General features: G+C 50.4%; 1 protein-coding gene across 1 annotated transcript in view; it reads left to right on the forward strand.

Annotated features, from left to right (window-relative positions):
- The window catches only part of kif28 (kinesin family member 28), a 114,445-nt gene that overhangs the window by 31,870 nt on the left and 65,290 nt on the right, over positions 1-17,285 (forward strand). The window contains exons 6-10 of the mRNA XM_072507160.1: positions 1,407-1,561; positions 2,616-2,727; positions 7,600-7,667; positions 11,043-11,185; positions 12,719-12,840. Coding sequence (XP_072363261.1) covers positions 1,407-1,561; positions 2,616-2,727; positions 7,600-7,667; positions 11,043-11,185; positions 12,719-12,840 — 600 coding nt within the window. The remainder of the gene's footprint in view (positions 1-1,406; positions 1,562-2,615; positions 2,728-7,599; positions 7,668-11,042; positions 11,186-12,718; positions 12,841-17,285) is intronic.

Raw genomic sequence — 17,285 nt, forward strand, 5'->3', positions numbered from 1 at the left:
TCCTGGGCGGGACTTCGGCCCATCCGGGCCGGAGAATCCAGCGGGGGGTCCCGCCAACCGGCGCGGCCGGATTCCCGCCCCCGCCCAATCTCCGGGAGCGGAGACTTCGGCGGGGCGGGGGCGGGATTCACGGCGGCCAACGGCCATTCTCCGACCCGGCGGGGGGTCGGAGAATGACGCCCCAACTGGTCAGCCATAACAATGGCTAAGAGAGTGAATCAGAGGCGTAACCTTTTAAAGGTTTAAGACGGTGCAGAAAGATCGATTTGTTCTGGCAGTGATAATATAAGAAATAAGGCTTGGTTATTTTATAAACATACTTCATTAAAACAAAAGAAAAGAAAACAATATTTAATCTCTTAAACCAACTCTACCCCTCACAGATTACATGTAGTTTCTTAACCTTAACACTAGTTCCCAACAAACAACACTTTTCATGAAAATACAGCTCTCATTCCACTTACACATAGAGGCGAAGAACCATTTCCCTCTGTGTTTTTGTTCATGACCTCTTTGAAGGCTGCTTACATCCTTCTCCCTTTCCCCATTCCAAATCGATTAATTCTCTCTCTCTCGCTCTCTCTCTCTCTGGTTCTCTCTCTCTTTCTCTCTCTTTCTCTTTCTTTCTCTCTCTCTCTCTTTCTCTCTCTCTCTTTCTCTCACTCTTTCTCTCTCTCTCTCAAAGCTCTGCTCAGCACTTCAAACAAAGGTCCTCCTCAGGGATATCCAGACTGGAACCTATTAACTGTAATTGGGCTGCTTGATTGCCCACTCCCGTTTACACAAAACACCATTAATTTTTTTTTTAAATTTAGGGTATCCAATTATTTTGTTTCCAATTAAGGGGCAATTTAACGTGGCCAATCACCTAACCTGCACATCTTTTGGGTTGTGGGGGTGAGACCCACGCAGACATGGAGAGAATGTGCAAACTCACCACAGACAGTGATCCGGGGCCATAATCGAACCTGGGTCCCCAGCGGCGTAGGCAGCAGTGCTAACCACTGCACCACCGTGCTGCCCCTAGAGCTATGCCATTCATATGCAAATACCTTCCATTGATGGACAAATGGGTTATCAGCCTCTCTAATAGGATAATGGTTTGTCAAACAAGGTTGTCCCGAATGACAATGGATCTTGTGTAGATCATCCAGGGCATCTTGTTAATGAGGTTAAGTCTGAATGGGACAAGGTAACTCAGACTGTGGGCATATCCCTCTGAGTCTGCTGCTAGCAATCTTTTCTTTCAGTTTGTTCAACCCCTAAATTGCCTGCTGGATTTTGGACCCCATTTCTCGACCCACGTTCCTAATATCTCCCTATCATAACAAATGGCATAGTTGATTAATTAGCCTGCTGACTGTGGCACGCAAATTGCTTATTCTGCTTGATGTGCTTTAACACAGGTATTTTTAAAAGACCACTTAACAAAACAGTCTGACATACATTTGGTGGATTTGGCTGGCAGCGAGAGGCAGAAAACCTCTGGTTCTGAGGGGGACCGGCTGAGAGAGGGGAGCGCCATCAATCTCAGCTTAACTACACTGGGCAACGTCATCAGGTGGGACAACACAGAAAACACTGCCAACTTGCCAGAGGTTGCTTTAACAGGCAAGATGCCACCTGGGCATCCTGGCAGTGCCACCTGGACACTTGGGCAGTGCCATCTGGGTGCCATCCTGGCACTGTCAGGGAGCCCAGCTAGCACTGCCAGGTTGTCAGTGCCAAGGTGCCCAGGTGGCATCTTGTCTGTGCCGGGGATTAGGCCCTTATGAAATGACCCCCTAATTGGTGAGGTGGGGTGTTGGGGGGTCCGGAAGCCACAGTGGGGGAAGGGGGGGGCTAAAGAATTGGCGCCATTTAAAAATGCTGCCCCAACCTCTTCCTGCCCAAGCGAACAGAGCTTATCAGTACAGAAAGAGTCGCCTTGGTGGGCGTTCCTCCCAAGGCCCAGAAATGAAGCAGGTCCCATTTAATGGGGCAGCACGGTAGCCTTGTGGGGGCAGCACGGTAGCCTTGTGGTTAGCACAATTGCTTCACAGCTCCAGGGTCCCAGGTTCGATTCCAGCTTGGGTCACTGTCTGTGCGGAGTCTGCACATCCTCCCCGTGTGTGCGTGGGTTTCATCCGGGTGCTCCGGTTTCCTCCCACAGTCCAAAGATGTGCACGTTAGGTGGATTGGCCATGATAAATTGCCCTTAGTGTCCAAAATTGCCCTTAGTGTTGGGTGGGGTTACTGGGTTATGGGGATAGGGTGTCGGTGTTGACCTTGGGTAGGGTGCTCTTTCCAAGAGCCGGTGCAGACCCGATGGGCCGAATGGCCTCCTTCTGCACTGTAAATTCTATGATAATCTATGATAATAGCGGGTTGTTCTGGAAACACACAGCAAAACGCCCCCGACACGGGACTCAATGTTGTCGGCCCTGGTGTTTTTAATTTACCTGATGTGTGGTGAAGACCCGCCCCTCCACCTCCTGTGTCCTCCCCGTAGTCAATCTTAATCCTTCACCCCACAAATAGATGTTTTACTTACTGGTACTTGAGTTTCAGACATATCCACACAAAGCATTTTATGAAACTAACCAAGGTTTTATTTATTCTGCATTTCTTCCTAGTGTCTTAGCAGAAATAGCCATGGGGAAGAAGGTGCTACATGTGCCATATAGGAACTCCACACTTACCAAACTACTGCAGTCAGCTCTGGGAGGCAACAGTAAGACTATGATGGTAAATGCTTAGTCAGCAAAAGGTACAATCTACTCCGACCTCTTTAGCAAAGCAAGTCTTTTGTTCTTTTCTCTTTCCTAGTTCCCACGCTAAGCCTTGCTAGCCTCTGCCTCACATTTTGTGACAGGCCTGCCAATGACACAGGTTGGATTTGCGAAGGGCTGCAGAGGAGGGCAAGGAGGGCCAATAATGTTTCTGTGTCCCAGCTGAGGCCCAAACGCGAGTGAGGGATGGAGACTGGCTGGTGGCCTCCTGACGGCAGAACGTCCAACTTCAGATGTTTGCCTGCCCTCATTAACCGAATGGGGCCCCATCTTGAGGTCGCTGCTTAATTGGCTACCTTCCCCCAAATTGTTCCCAAGGTCTATTCCAATCCCGGAACAGACCCCAACTGTTGTTAGGATACTGGACTGAATCCCCAATGTTTTATTTTAACTTTGTAAGACTGTGAGGAAAGTATACCTCGTTCCAGGAGTGATTTCAAGCTAAATAGGAATATGGTATATTAAAACAAACTTTATTATGAACACAGTATTAAAATACCTTTAACATCACACAAGAAAAATTGCTTATAATTACCCCGTAAACAATGCAAATCAGTACAGTGACACAATAACCCTTAACTGTTATCATTATTTCCACTCAAGCAAAAAACAAAACCATCTTCGGTCACAATCCACTTTTAAATACATATTTGCTGTAATGAGATGTCTCCGACCCTCCATTTTGAGAAAGAAAGATCTTTTGAGACTGCTTGAAAGAAAGAGACCTGACACCCTGTCAGAATAATGCAGAATCTCTGACTGTATTCATCAGGCACCTTCTCAGTTCACCTTGCAGTCAAAAACTAACTCTGAAAACCTCAACCCCTGACTGCTTCAACCCCCTGGTTCATCCCGTTAGCTACATCATCTTACTAAGCTGAACACAACGTCTCTAATTATCCTCTCCCCAGGGAGCCCTCTTAATATAAATAAAAGTCTATTCACCCAAACTTTTACAATGCTTTAATTACAGCTCTGGCTCCAAAATGTCGAGCTGTCTTTCAAACCAGGATTTTTAAAAACATGACTGCAGCGGTCAAACACACACTAACCCGGGCTTTTTAACCCTTACTGCGCCAAATACATATAATATAATATATCTGAAATTCATCAAAGGTCCTGCCACCAGCAGTTCCAGATTCATGACATGGCTGTGGCATTGGGATCAGAACCGTAGAGCAAAAAAAACAGTCCTATGTTTCTGATTGACTGTGTAGCCACCTAAAGTGGCCAAGTCCCGATTTAAAATGGCGAACGGCAAAGGCTGATGGGAAAATCAGCCAACAAGACAGAAGCCAGAGGCTGCAGGTTTGCTGTATATTTACCTCTGCAAAAACCAGACAACATCGATACCAGCGACCATCAGCATAACAAAGTAACAGCCATCTGCATACTGATGAGCAATCTCCGGGAACAATAAGTAACATTTTGGACACACAAAGCAAAGCCAGACTCCTTGGCGCCAGCAGGAGCCAACACAAAGGAGGTGAATGAGCACCTCAAGACCGCCCATCGATCAGGGAACCGCTCCAGTATTGGAGAAATTCGAACCAAGCGATTGGGACAAAGTCCAATCACTTGGGACCAGGTACAGGGTCCGCCCTGAAAGGCGGGAAGCCCCTGGGGACCATAAGAGTTAAGCCCCAAGTTTAAATCGCTCTCTTCAGCAGCTCTCTTCACCTCTTCGTCCTGCCCGGGTCACCCAGCAACACAAACCAACATTGACCGTGGCCGGTGCAGGGACTCCAGTGATCACCGAAACCAGTAAGTCTTAATTCAACGCTCGCTACGAGATAGGCGCTCCTAGCTACCAATCCGTACCAACTTCGAATCCCGCAGACTCAGAACCCGAACGAAAGGCCATTTGTTCCCCTGACCTGGTGGGCCACTTCAAAGTTAAGTATAAGTCTGATAGTTGTAGAAGTAGCTTAGACGTAGAATTTGTGCATGAGTGGCGATGACTGTGTATAATAAATGTGCTTTGATTAAATCTTACTAATCGGTGTATTGGGTTATTGATCATTACTCGGACTTGAACCTCGTGGCGGTATCATAAAGATACCTGGCGACTCGAGAGCAAAGGTAATATAACAGAGCAATTGAACCAAGGAGAAAATCAGCAACAACTGCACATTCAATCACCAAAATCCAGTGTTCAATTGTGTCTTCTTACATTTGTGCAGTAATGCACTGCAGGTACTGGTAATATCATAAGGTAGTCCCAGGCATTCATTAACCAAGAATATTTCAATGGTTTTCCCATTTTAATTTTATATATTGATTAAGTTATTTTGCACAGTGAGGGCCCCTAGTGATATCATGAGCATTCGCCATTTAAGTAAAATAAAAATCAGAAATGTCAAGGAGCTTTCAAATCAATCATTTTATTAAAAAATTTTTAGAACACCCAATCCATTTTTTCCAATTAAGGGACAATTTAGGGTGGCCAATCCACCTACCCTGCACATCTTTGGGTTGTGGGGGTGAAACCCACGTAAATACGGGGAGAATGTGCAAACTGCACATGGACAGTGACCCAGAGCCGCGATCGAACCTGGGACCTCGGCGCCGTGAGGCAGTAGGGCTAACCACTGCACCACCGTGCTCCCCTTCAAATCAATTATTATTCTGTTTACAAGTTTACAATAACATATCAGCATTGTCGGAAGGTTATCCCCACATGAGATGAAGCAGGTGGGGCTGCATTTACACCTCTCAGGGTGTTCCACTGTGACAGGCTCGGGATTCCTTCCGTATCGATACTTGGACATTGGCTTCATTCCCAGTTACCAATAAAATTCAAGATGGGAAGAAAACAATAAGGGTCGCTAATTAAACTGAGACATTTAAATATATAGTATGTTCTTCCCGGTGCATAAGGAGGCGGATCAGGAGGCACAGTGTATGAGTATAGTAGACAACATCACAAAAAGGTTTAGCTCACCATTTTAGATCCCAACATCACACATTATGTTATCAAATTGTGTCCTTAATACTTCTGCTTCCACTACAACTTATTCCAACCATTTACTTCATCTCATGTGGGTGAGCAAATGTTTCCTTTCATCAATTATAACTACTTTTCTGCTGTTGATTCCTTAATTCCCTTTTATTAGAATGATAGTTATTTTCATGCAGCGTTGTATCAGGTCATAGCACTAAAGCCAAGTGCTTCAGGCAATGAATTACGTTTGAGATGGAGCGACTGTTGTTCAGTTAGGCAAACAGCAAGCAAAGTCACTGCTCCGTCAATGCATCAGGGAACATGCATCATAATGCAGCATTCATTCGGTCTGTCTGGTTGTTTGCTTTTAAGATTTTTAGGCAGCACGGTAGCACAAGTGGATAGCACTGTGGCTTCACAGCACCAGGCTCCCAGGTTTGAGTCCCTGCTGGGTCACTGTCTGTGCGGAGTCTGCACGTTCTCCCCGTGTCTGCATGGGTTTCCTCCGGGTGCTCCGGTTTCCTCCCACAGTCCAAAGACGTGCAGGTTAGGTGGATTGGCCGTGATAAATTGATCTTAGTGACCAAAAAAGGTTAGGAGGGGTTATTGGGTTACGGGGATAGGGTGGAAGTGATAGCTTAAGTGGGTCGGTGCAGACTCGATGGGCCGAATGGCCTCATTCTGCACTGTATGTATGTTCTATGTTCTAAGATGCATTTCTAACCTATTGTCATCCGCACATAACACTGCTTTAATCAGAGTGAGGGCACAGATGCAACATTCAGGTTTTGACTGATAAGTGACACGTAATATTTGCACTACAAACGTGCCAGGCAATGACCATCTCCAACAAGAAAGAATCTAACCATTGTCCCTTGACTTTATATTACCAATCTTGTATCTCCCACGATCAAATTCTGGGGGTTCCCATTGACCAGAAACTGAACTGGACCAGCCATATGAATACTGAGCAGGTCAGAGGCTGGGAATTCTGCAGCGATTAATTCATCTGCCTCTCCAAAGCCTGTCCACCATCAACAAGGCACAAGTCAGGTATGTGATAGAATACTCTCCACTTGCCTGGATGAGTTCGGGTCCAACAACACTCAAGGAACTGACACCATCCAGGACAAAGCAGCCAGTTTGATTGGCACTCCATCCAGCTCCTCGCCCACCATGGCTCACTGGCAGCAGCCATGTGCACAAGATGCACTGCAGCAACTCACGGAAGCTCCTTTGACAGCACCTTCCAAACCCACGACCCCTACCATCTAGAAGAGAGCAGCAGATACCTGGGAACCCCACCACCTGGAGGTTCCCCTCCAAGTCACTCACCACACTGACTTGGAAATATATCACCATTCCTCCACTGTCGCTGGATCAAAATCCTGGAACTCCCTGCCTAACAGCACAGTGAATTCTGTGTCACATGGGCCATCATGGTTCAAGAAGGCAGCTCACTGGGCAGCACGGTGGCGCAATGGTTAGCACTGCTGCCTCACGGCGCCGAGGTCCCAGGTTCGATCCCGGCTCTGGGTCACTGTCCGTGTGGAGTTTGCACATTCTCCCCGTGTTTGCGTGGGTTTCACTCCCACAACCCAAAGATGTGCAGGGTAGGTGGATTGGCCACGCTAAATTGCCCCTTAACTGGAAAAAATTGAATTGGGTACTCTAAATTTATATGAAAAAAAGAAGGCAGCTGACCAACACCTCCTCAAGGGCAATTAGAGGTGTGCAATCTATTCTGGCCTTGACTGTGACACTCGCATCCCGTGAACGAATAAAAAAATACTCCATTCTAGAATAGAAGACATGGGAGAGGCTAGTGCGGAGCTGGGAACCAGTTTCAGTCCTGCCATTCCTTAACTGAGTATTGTCTTACAGATTGCAACAGTCAGTCCAGCTGATATCTGCTACGAGGAAACACTTTCAACATTACGCTACGCAGAAAGGTAAAAAATAATGTGAATTTTACAGGGGGTATGAAAGAGGAATTTCATTTGCATTCACATTTACTGATCTCAAAATGTCCCAAAACACCTTCCAGTCACTGAGGGACTGTCCAAGTGGAGTCGCTGTTGCCAAAGAACAAAGAACAAAGAAAGGTACAGCACAGGAACAGGCCCTTTGGCCCTCCAAGCCTGCACCGACCATGCTGCCCATCTAACCTAAAACCTTCTTCGCTTCCGGGGTCCGGATCTCTCTATTCCCATCCTATTCATGTATTTGTCAAGATGCCCCTTAAATATCACTATCGTACCTGCTTCCACCACCTCCTCCGGCAGCGAGTTCCAGGCACCCATTACCCTCTGTGTAAAAAAACTTCCCTCGCACATCTCCTCTAAACTTTGCCCCTCGCATCTTAAACCTATGCCCCCTAGTATTTCACCCTTTCACCATGGAAAAAGCTTCTGACTAGCCACTCTCTCTATGTCCCTCATCATTTTGGGAACTTCTATCAGGTCGCCCCTCAACCTCCATCGTTCCAGTGAGAACAAACCAAGTTTATCCACCCTCTCCTCAAAGCTAATACCCTCCATACCAGGCAACATTCTGGTGAACTGCTTTTGTATCCTCTCCAAAGCCTCCACATTCTAGCGTGGTGCAAGAATTGAACACTATTACTAAGGTTCTATACACCTACAGCATGACTTGCCAATTTGTATACTCAATGCCCTAGCCGATGAAGGCAAGCATGCCGTATGCCTTCTTCACTACCTTCTCCACCTGCATTGCCACTTAGGGGCTTAGGGGCTGGTTTAGCACGGGGCTAAATCGCTGGCTTTGAAAGCAGACTAAGGCAGGCCAGCAGCACGGTTCAATTCCCGTACCTGCCTCCCCGAACAGGCGCCGGAATGTGGCGACTAGGGGCTTTTCACAGTAACTTCATTTGAAGCCTACTTGTGACAATAAGCAATTTTCATTTTTTCATTACTTTCAGTGACCTGTGGACCTATACATCCAGATCGCTCTGCCTGTCAATACTGTTCAGGGTTCTGGCATTTACTGTATATTTCTCACCTGTATTAGACTTCCAAAATGCAATACCTCACATTTGTCCAGAATAAACTCCATCTGCCATCTCTCCGGCCAAGTCTCCAACTGATTTATATCCTGCTGTATCCTCTGACAATCTTCATCACTATCTGCAATTCCACCAACTTTGTGTCATCTGCTAACTTACTAATCAGACAAGTTGGGGGGGGTGGCACGGTGACGCAGTGGTTAGCACTGCTGCACATGGCGCTGAAGACCCAGATTCAATCCCGGCAACGGGTCACTGTCCGTGTGGAGTTTGCAAATTCTCCCCATGTCAGTGTGTGTCTCACCCCCACAAAATGTTGCAGGGTAGGTGGATTGGCCACACTAAATTCCCCCTTAATTGGAAAAAAAAGTATTGGGTACTCTAAATTTATTTAAAACAATAATCAGACCAGCTACCTTTCGCTCCAAATCATTTATATATACGACAAACAGCCAAGGTCCCAGCACTGATCCCTGCAGAACACCACTATCACAGCCCTTTATTCAGAAAAGCACCCTTCCACTGCTACTCTCTGCCTTCTATGACCTAGCCAGTTCTGTATCCATCTTGCCAGCTCACCTCTGATCCCATGTGACTTCACCTTCTGTACCAGTCTGCCATAAGGGACCTTGCCTTACTGAAGGCCATGTAGCCAACATCCACTGCCCTACTTTCATCAATCATCTTCGTTATTTCCTCAAAAAACTCTTATCAAGTTAGTGAGACACGACCTCCCCTTCACAAAACCGTGCTGCCTCTCGCTAATAAGTCCACTTGCTTCCAAATGGGAGTAAATCCTGTCTTGAAGAATCCGCTCCAGTAATTTCCCTACTACTGACATAAGGCTCACCAGCCTGTAGTTTCCTGGATTAATTATCCTTGCTACCCTTCTTAAACAAAGGAACAACACTGGCTATTCTCCAGTCCTCGGGGACCTCACCTGTAGCCAGGGAGGATACAAAGATTTCTGTCAAGCCCCAAGCAATTTCCTCCTTTGCCTCCCTCAGTATTCTGGGGTAAATCCCATCAGGCCTTGGGGACTTATCTCCCTTAATGTTTTTCAAAACGCCCAATTCCTCCTCCTTTTTAGTCTCAATGTGACACGTAGAAAATGTGATGTGGAATGCCGGCGTTGGACTGGGATGAGCACAGTAAGAAGTCTTACAACACCAGGTTAAAGTCCAACAGGTTTGTTTCAAACACTAACTTTCGGAGCAGGAAGGAGGAAGGAGCAGTGCTCCAAAAGCTAGTGTTTGAAACAAACCTGTTGGACTTTAACCTGGTGTTGGAAGACTTCTTACGTAGAAAATGTAGCAGCCAACTTACACATAACAATCAGCAATGTGATGACAAGTGGGTCTTCTCATTTTGGTCACATTGGAAGAATTGGCCAGAGCAGCAGGGAGAACTTTGCCACCCTACTTCCAAATAATGTTGTGGGACTTTTCCAATCCACTAGAAGGAGCAGATCGGATCTCAGTTTGAGCATTAGAAAAACATCGCACACCACTGCCTCATCGGCCAAGATAGCATGAGCAAGACCCAAGCCCATAGTGATCTAATTTTGTAGCAAGAGTGACCATGGCTGACGCATAGGCCAGCGAGTGGTCTGTGTATAAATGCATATTGAGCCAAGTAGCTAAATTACACGTGATTTTTAAAAAAAATAAACTTTTTCACAGAATATTTCTCGTGTTAAGTATTCTTCCTTTTTCCTTGTAACTTTCTTCTTCCCCTCCACCCTTTCCCTGTTGTCATGATATTCAGATAAACATCATGGTGCAAACACACATACACACTGATGGACAGATCAACGGACCAATCAACACACACGCAACATCACAGCCAACCACAAGCAAGAGCACACGCACTATAAAACGGGGAACACCACAGTTCCCGCTCATTCCAGCAGGAGACAGCTCAGGGCACAGAGCTCACAGCGTGCCACTCAGACATACACCATGTGCTGAGTGCCTCTCTAAGATAGTGTTCGGGCTGGGTCCACAGGTTAAAGGGTAAAGAACGAACCACAGTCATAAGTTTACAGATGTTGTTATTGATAGTAATAAAACAGAGTTGGACCATCTGCAACCGTGTTGGTTCGTCTGTATAGCGGAACACCCAACACGACACCTGTGGGCCTGATTGGCTGAAGCTGGGAGGGTAATGGGGCAGTGACAAAACCTACTTCCGGGAGTTTGTTTTCTGCTTTAATCTGTGGCAATCGGAATTTGTAAAAATAACTTTTAGGAAATGTTGTAATCACTTCCCTTCCTCCCCTTTTCCATTTTCATGGCTGAAGGACTAAGAATATCCAGAACAAGGCAGTGATAAATGAAAATCCAACAGAAAGACTCATATTGGAGCTGAGGGCAGAGAATGTCAAACTGAGATCAACGATCACCAAGATTAGGAAGTCTGGACAATGGGTAGAGGACGAAATGAGTGGGTATCTATGACTGATTGAGCAGAATGTAATTATTTTGTTTATTAAAGTTGATTTAAACTGCAGTCTTCTGCGATGCTCAAACACCTTTGAAAATTGAATGAGATTTAAAGAAATCATAAGCCCATTAGCTAAAAGCAACCACCAGACAGGGCCCGCTGTTTATTTTCCTGTTGCCTAGGTGTCGAAAGCAAGAGGAGGCGTTTTTGAAGGTTTGTGGGACTGGCACTGAACGATGGGTGTGATTTAAATGATGAGAACGTAGATCTTCTCGGGTAACAGGACACACTGACAAATTAATTAGCAAAGCTTCATAAATAGAGGTATTGAGTTGAGCACAATAAAGAGAGAGGTTATGCTGAACTTTTCAGCTAGAGTGTTGTGTCCAGTTGTGGTCACTACACTTTAGGAAAGATTTCAGAGTCTTTGAGTGCGTGCCGGTCCCAAGGTTAGCACAATTGCTTCACAGTGCCAGGGTCCCAGGTTCGATTCCCGGCTTGGGTCACTGTCTGTGCGCAGTCTGCACGTTTTCCCCGTGTCTGCGTGGGTTTCCTCCGGGTGAACAAAGAACAACAAAGAACAAAGAAAAGTACAGCACAGGAACAGGCCCTTCGGCCCTCCAAGCCTGCGCTGACCATGCTGCCCGTCTAAACTAAAATCTTCTACACTTCCGGGGTCCGTATCCCTCTATTCCCATCCTATTCATGTATTTGTCAAGATGCCCCTTAAACGTCACTATCGTCCCTGCTCCAGCAGCGAGTTCCAAGCACCCACTACCCTCTGTGTAAAAAACTTACCTCGTGCATTTAACCGGGTGCTCCGGTTTCCTCCCACAAGTTCCGAAAGACATGCAGTTAGGTGAATTGAACATTCTGAATTCTCACTCTGTGTACCCGAGCAGGCGCCGGAGTGTGGCGACTAGGGGTTTTTCACAGTAACTTCATTGTGGTGTTAATGTAAGCCTACTTGTGACAATAATAAAGATTATTATTATGAGAGATTCTCACCTCAGTATTAATTGGGATTGCTCTCGGAGATATAGGTGGATTGGCCATGATAAATTGCCCTTAGTGTCCACAATTGCCCTTAGTGTTGGGTTGGGTTACTGGGTTATGGGGATAGGGTGGAGGTGTGGACCTTGGGTAGGGTGCTCATTCCAAGGGCCGGTGCAGACTCGATGGGCCGAATGGCCTCCTTCTGCACTGTAAATTCTATGAAATCTATGAAATATAGACGTATACAAGATTATGGCACATTCGGGTGAGGTAGACAATGAAAAACTGCCTTTGAACTGATTGTACAAGGACTGGGGGACACAGATTTAAGATTTTGGGCAGCAGAGGAAGGGAAAGAGGGGTATGTGAGGAAGGACATTTTAACGCAGTGAGAGGTCATGCGCAGCTTTCGGAAGAATCTCCCCTTCCGTCCAAACCCGGACACTGTGTTCTCGGCTCCTTGAAGCACAAACCTCATTCCTCCTCCCCACGTTTAGGAGGTTTATTGCAAAAATCATGCTGTCCTTTTCTCACTAGAGGAGTTACGGCGTTCACTGGCTGAGAACGAGCTCCAGATGGCAGAGATCCAGACTTCGTGGGAGCAACGGCTCGCGAGAGCGCGGAAGGAATGGGAGCAGCAATATCAAACTGTAACACAGGTTAGAACGAGCAAAGCACCCCAGATCGTGCCTGTGCCCTCGAGTAGCAGAGTGACAGGAGAAAGGATAGGTCGGCCATTTGACCAGGATTTCCATCCAGCACAAAGCAAACATGTTGCAGATGCTGGAAGTCTGACAAGGAAATTGCTGGAAATACTCAGCTGGTCTTGCGGCATCTGTAGAGAGGGAAGGAGGGTTAACCGAAAGGTCACCAACCTAAACATTAACTCGGTTTTTCTCTCCGTGGATGCTGCCTTAACCACAGAGTGTTTCCAGAACCTTATGTTTATATTTCACCGGCGCAACCAATTAATGTTGGCGTTTCCGTCGTTGCCCATATCCCATGAATGGATAAAGCAAACAAAGTCTGTGGTGATATGCATCACTGTAAATACACAAGGGTTTAATGTAAATACACTACAACTAAGTAAACACTAGAGGGAGCACCAGAGACATCATGACATGCAGACATACAGCTAATGAACACACAGAATAGGACACAACCAATGGGCATTCAAGACACCCAGAGGGCAGCACGGTAGCATAGTGGTTAGCGCAATTGCTTCACAGCTCCAAGGTCCCAATTTAGATTCCCGGCTGGGTCACTGTCGATGCGGAGTCTGCACGTTCTCCCCGTGTGTGCGTGGGTTTCCTCCGGGTGCTCCGGTTTCCTCCCACAGTTCAAAGATGTGCAGGTTAGGTGGATTGGCCATGCTAAATTGCCAAAAAAGATTAGGTGGAGTTACTGGGTTATGGAGATAGGGTGGATGTGTGGGCTTAAGTCGGGTGCTCTTTCCAAGGGCCGGTGCAGACTCGATGGGCTGAATGGCCTCCTTCTGCACTGTAAATTCTATGATCTATGGATCAGTGTTTCTTATTATGAAACAAAATTACAACCTATCCCTTTACAATTGATGCAAATTCTTAAAAGTCCCTTTCAAACATTGTTAAAAACAATTAATTTTAAGGGAAGTGCAATTTTCTTTACTGTACTGCTTCCAGGTCAAAGATTGTCCCAGCGGTGGTGAGAAGCAATTCTTGAGCCACCCAGTCCTACGTTGCAGGTACATCCACAGTGCTGTAGGGAGGGGGTTTCCTCGCGGACACTCCAGCTCGGTTGCCGCTTCCCTCTCCTGAACCCTTGCTGTGAACGAAGGCTTGGGAGAGGAAGGCAAGAGTGAGGAAGCAAAGAAAGGAGTGAGAGGAGCTGCAAATGGAATGGATGGAGGGGAAGGGCATGGGGACGTGATGAGCAGGGTAGAGGTAGTACGCAAGAGAGAGATAGTGAACGGGTGTGAGGGGGTGAGGGGGAGGGAGGGGGTGAGCGGGAGGGAGGAGGTGAGCTGGAGGGAGGGGGTGAGCGGGAAAGGGGTTAACCAGGAGGGAAGGGATGAGTAGGATAGGGGGTGATGGGGGATGGGGTAAGAAGGACGGGATTGCAGGAGGGTGATGAGCAGGAGGAAAGGTGTGAGCAGGAGGGAGGGTGTCAGCAGGAGGGAGGATGTGAGCAGGAGGGAGGGTGTGAGCAGGAGGGAGTGTGTGAGCAGGAGGGAAGGTGTGAGCAGGAGGGAGGGTGTGAGCAGGAGGGAGGGTGTGAGCAGGAGGGAGGGTGTGAGCAGGAGGGAGGGTGTGAGCAGGAGGGAGGGTGTGAGCAGGAGGGAGGGTGTGAGCAGGAGGGAGGGTGTGAGCAGGAGGGAAGGTGTGAGCAGGAGGGAGGGTGTGAGCAGGAGGGAGGGTGTGAGCAGAAGGGAAGGGAAGAACGGGAGTGTGAGCAGGAGGGGTGAAAGGGAGCAGGTGTGAGCAGGAAGGAAAGTATGAGCAGGGGTGAGCGGGAGAAGTTGTGAGCTGGAGAGGGGGTGAGCAGGAGAGGGGGGGATGAGCGAGAGAGGGGGGGATGAGCGAGAGAGGGGGGGATGAGCGAGAGAGGGGGGATGAGCGAGAGAGAGGGGGTGATGAGCGGGAGAGGGGGGTGATGAGCGGGAGAGGGGGGATGAGCGTGAGAGGGGGTGAAAGGGGGAGGGGGTGATGAGCGGGAGAGGGGGTGAAAGGGGGAGAGGGTGAAGAGCGGGAGAGGGGGGGGGATGAGCGTGAGAGGGGGTGAGCGGGAGGGGAGGATGAGCGGGAGAGGGGGTGAGCGGGAGAGGGGGTGATGAGCGGGAAAGGAGGTGAGCTGGAAGGGTGATGAGCGGGAGAGGCGGTGAGCGGGAGGGGGTGAGCGGGAGGGGGAATGAGCGGGAGAGGGGGTGAGCGGGAGAGGGGGTGAGCGGGCGAGGGGGGATGAACGAGAGAGGGGGGGATGAGAGGGAGAGGGGGGTATGAGAGGGGGAGGGAGTGAGCGGGAGAGGGGGTGATGAGCGAGAGACGGGGTGAGCGGGAGAGAGGGTGATGAGCGAGAGAGGGGGTGATGAGCGGGAGAGGGGGGATGAGCGGGAGAGGGGGGATGAGCGGGAGAGGGGGTGAGCGGGAGAGGGGGTGATGAGCGAGAGAGGGGGTGATGAGCGGGAGAGGGGGTGATGAGCGAGAGAGGGGGTGAGCGGGAGAGGGGGTGATGAGCGAGAGAGGGGGTGATGAGCGGGAGAGGGGTTGATGAGCGAGAGAGGGGGTGATGAGCGGGAGAGGGGGTGAGCGGGAGAGGGGGTGATGAGCGAGAGAGGGGGTGATGAGCGGGAGAGGGGGTGATGAGCGAGAGAGGGGGTGAGCGGGAGAGGGGGTGATGAGCGAGAGAGGGGGTGATGAGCGGGAGAGGGGGTGAGCGGGAGGGGGAATGAGCGGGAGAGGGGGTGAGCGGGGGAGGGGGTGAGCGGGCGAGGGGGGATGAGCGAGAGAGGGGGTGATGAGCGGGAGAGGGGGTGATGAGCGAGAGAGGGGGTGAGCGGGAGAGGGGGTGATGAGCGAGAGAGGGGGTGATGAGCGGGAGAGGGGTTGATGAGCGAGAGAGGGGGTGATGAGCGAGAGAGGGGGTGATGAGCGGGAGAGGGGGTGAGCGGGAGAGGGGGGGATGAGCGGGAGAGGGGGGGATGAGCGGGAGAGGGGGGGATGAGCGGGAGAGGGGGGGATGAGTGAGAGAGGGGGTGATGAGCGAGAGAGGGGGTGATGAGCGGGCGAGGGGGTGAGCGGGAGAGGGGGGGTGAGCGGGAGAGAGGGGGGATGAGCGAGAGAGTGGGGGAATGAGCGAGAGAGGGGGGGATGAGCGAGAGAGAGGGGGTGAACGGGAGAGGGGGTTGAGCGAGAGACGGGGGGATGAGCGGGAGAGGGGGGGGTGAGAGGGGGAGGGAGTGAGCGGGAGAGGGGGTGATGAGCGAGAGAGGGGGTGAGCGGGAGAGAGGGTGATGAGCGAGAGAGGGGATGATGAGCGGGAGAGGGGGGATGAGCGGGAGAGGGGGGGATGAGCGGGAGAGGGGGGGATGAGCGAGAGAGGGGGTGATGAGCGAGAGAGTGGGTGATGAGCGGGCGAGGGGGTGAGCGGGAGAGGGGGGCATGAGCGGGAGAGGGGGGGATGAGTGGGAGAGGGGGGGATGAGCGAGAGAGGGTGTGAGCGGGAGAGGAGGTGATGAGCGAGAGAGGTGGTGATGAGCGGGAGAGGGGGTGATGAGCGGGAGAGGGGGGGATGAGCGAGGGAGGGGGCGATGAGCGGGAGAGGGGGTGAGCGTGAGAGAGGGGGGATGAGCGAGAGAGAGGGGCGATGAGCAAGAGAGGGGGTGAGCGGTAGAGGGGGTGAGCGGGAGAGGGGGTGATGAGCGGGAGACGGGGTGATGAGCGATAGAAGGGGTGATGAGCGAGAGAGGGGGAGATGAGCGGAAGAGGGGGTGAGCGGGAGAGGGGGGGATGAGCGAGAGAGGGGGGACTGAGCGAGAGGGGGGGGATGAGCGAGAGAGGGGGGATGAGCGAGAGAGGGGGGGATGAGCGAGAGAGAGGGGGTGAGCGGGAGAGGGGGTGAGCGGGAGAGGGGGTGAGTGGGAGAGAGGGGGGATGAGCGGGAGAGGGGGTGAGTGGGAGAGCGGGTGAGCGGGAGAGGGGGGATGAGCGGGAGAGGGGGGGATGAGTGGAAGAGGGGTGATGAGCGGGAGAGGAAATGAGCGGGAGAGGGGATGAGCGGGAGAGGGGGATGAGCGGGAGTGGGAATGAGCGGGAGAGGGGGTGTGCGGGAGAGGGGATGGGCGGGAGAGGGGGTGAGCGGGAGAGGGGGTGATATGCAGGAGAGAGGGTGAGCGGGAGAGGGGGGATGAGCGGGAGAGGAGCGGGAGAGGGGGATGAGCGGGAGAGGGGGTGAGCAGGAGAGGGGGGATGAGCGGGAGAGGGGGGGATGAGCGGGAGAGGGGGATGAGCGGGAGTGGGAATGAGCTGGAGACGGGGTGAGCAGGAGAGGGCATGTGCGGGAGAGGGGATGAGCGGGAGTGGGAATGAGCGGGAGGGAGGGGATGATTGGGAGGGGGGGGATGAGCGGG

The sequence above is a fragment of the Scyliorhinus torazame genome, chromosome 1 (assembly GCF_047496885.1).
Source record: "Scyliorhinus torazame isolate Kashiwa2021f chromosome 1, sScyTor2.1, whole genome shotgun sequence".
NCBI classification, from domain to species: domain Eukaryota; kingdom Metazoa; phylum Chordata; class Chondrichthyes; order Carcharhiniformes; family Scyliorhinidae; genus Scyliorhinus; species Scyliorhinus torazame.